The sequence below is a fragment of the Ipomoea triloba genome, chromosome 8 (assembly GCF_003576645.1).
Source record: "Ipomoea triloba cultivar NCNSP0323 chromosome 8, ASM357664v1".
Taxonomy (NCBI): Eukaryota; Viridiplantae; Streptophyta; class Magnoliopsida; order Solanales; family Convolvulaceae; genus Ipomoea; species Ipomoea triloba.
This window is the reverse complement of record NC_044923.1, coordinates 17395145-17397371: the sequence shown is the minus strand read 5'-3', so window position 1 is coordinate 17397371 and position 2227 is coordinate 17395145. Positions and strand designations below refer to the sequence as shown.

The following is a 2227-nucleotide window of genomic DNA, read 5'->3' as shown; positions in this document are numbered from 1 at the left end:
ATAATTAAAAAAAAATAAAGAAAATAAGCAAAAAAATAAAGAGTTGATTTGACCAATAAATATAGTAAATATGACAGGTAAAATGAGACAGATAAAATATTATGTGTTTTTCTACCATACCAATAGACACCAATGTTGATATAGTACCAATAAGGCAGATATATATAACTAAATATGATATATGTAATTGTAACATGCATGTATTATTGACCTGAAGCTTCCACCAAAAAAAAAATTATTGACCTGAAGCTAACTGTACCAAATATAAACAACCAAATATAATATATGTAATTGTATTGGGGCTTATCAGCATGACAGGAAATTCCTTTTAATATTATTAATATTATTATTATTATTATTATTATTATTATTATTATTATTATATTAAGATGCAATGCATAGTCAAAAACAAATTCATGGGTGTGGCTATATAAGGAAGAGAAGATCAATAAATATGTTCCATCCATTGCATTCCATTCAACTCCACACACATATATATGCATAATCCATCATAAATTTCTTGTTTTTTTTTTTTTTTTATTAAAATTTTTCATATAAAGAAAAAGCTTAAGCTAAGATATGGGAAAAGATGAAAATTTTAGCAGTCTTATTGTTCCTCCTCCATGCAAGAAACTGAAGCTATTTGGGTTTGATCTCACCAATAATAACCCATCATCATCATCATCTGATTCATCTCATCATCAAGAAGCCTATCATCATCATGAGAGTGTGAATTCATCTTCATCTTCATCCACTCTTTCATCAGAAAAGCCTGCAGTTTCCAGCAAGCAAAAATCAGCAGAAAACAGTGATGATCACAAGAAATTTGAGTGCCAATTCTGCCTAAAAGAGTTCTCGAATTCGCAGGCGTTGGGAGGCCATCAAAATGCCCACAAGAAGGAGAGGATGAAGAGGAAGAGGCTGCAGATTCAAGCAAGAAAAGCTTCAAGTCTCAGCTACTATCTTCAGCCTCATCAGAAGAAGAATAGTAATAATAATTGCAGTGGTGGTCCTTTTACTTATAATATTATTAATTACCACCCCTCTGCTTCTGCTTCTTCTACCTGGTGTTTTGATCCTTCTCAGAGTTATTTCACAGTTTATGATGAAGGGACTCAGATCAACTTCAGGGCTACTCAAGATCATCATCATCTGCTTCCTCAGACAAGAAACACGGAGAAAACGGTAAAGAACAAGGAGCATAGTACTACGATGATGAAGAAATCTTTAGATCTTGACTTAGGTTTGAATTTACGTTAATTAGTTAATTAGTAGCTAGTAATCTATGTACTGTAGTTCAATTATTTAGTCTCGCTTCATAATCATCTTTTCCATTGATTTTTTTTTTTTTTTTGAAAATTTCTTCCATTTTACTTTTTTTTTTTTTTCGAAATGAAAACTTTATTAAGAAGTAAGTCTGGAGTCAGAGAAACTCCTCAAGTCATACAAAGAGCCATTCAAACAGAGGAGGGAAAAGAATTGGAATTAAAATAAAGAGAGGAGAACGCGAGAATACAACTAATAGAAGTTAAAGCATCAACGACCGTGTTAACCTCTCGATAGGAATGAACAATTGAAGCAGACCAAGAGGAGAGCAATTGGCGAATGGCGATAACAGATTGACAGAAGGGTGGAGATTAATTTCTTGTGCACATGGTCAACAATATGACAGACTGAAAAGTCATTTGGGTAACTCCTGATTTAATTACCTACTCTAGCAGCTCTTGGAAAACTTAATGTATAAAAAACCATTTATAAATATAGGGAAATGCATCCTATCCTATAGAAATTATACAATTTTTGTTATTTTTTGTGTGATTATTTTTATTTTTAATCTTCTTTTCATTTTTATTTCAAATTTCAAATCTCAGTTTACCATGAATTGTCACATCAGGAATAACAAAAAAATGGAGTGGTTTTTATATGGAAAAATAGCTTTGTCAATAAATATAAATGCGCAATTTAAGTTGTCCAATTATCAGTTTAAATTTTGTTGTTGAGACCGAATACAATTTTAATTTCAATTTAGTATTAGGGTCAATCCATGCACAAAAAACCTATGCACTTTTATAATTTGGTACGGTGTACTTTAAATTTAAAATATATACCAAATTGACATTATATTTTCTTCCTTACTTTATAATCATCCTAGATCAACGCCTTACTATTAGTTCATAGTTATTATCTAAGGCACTGTTTATATATATATATATATATATATATATAT

The 2227-nt window shown here is 30.5% G+C and overlaps 1 protein-coding gene across 1 annotated transcript; it reads left to right on the top strand.

Moving 5' to 3' along the window:
- Positions 1-481: 481 nt before the first annotated feature.
- Positions 482-1821, top strand: LOC116027833 (zinc finger protein 5-like). The gene has a single exon (XM_031269592.1). It carries the CDS (start codon positions 580-582, stop codon positions 1258-1260), a length of 681 nt encoding a protein of 226 aa, XP_031125452.1. The 5' UTR covers positions 482-579; the 3' UTR covers positions 1261-1821.
- The last annotated feature ends 406 nt before the right edge of the window (positions 1822-2227 follow it).

What these genes read in the sequence shown, in the direction of transcription:
- LOC116027833 (XM_031269592.1), top strand. Translation starts at nt 580, where the DNA reads ATGGGAAAAGATGAAAATTTTAGCAGTCTTATTGTTCCTCCTCCATGC.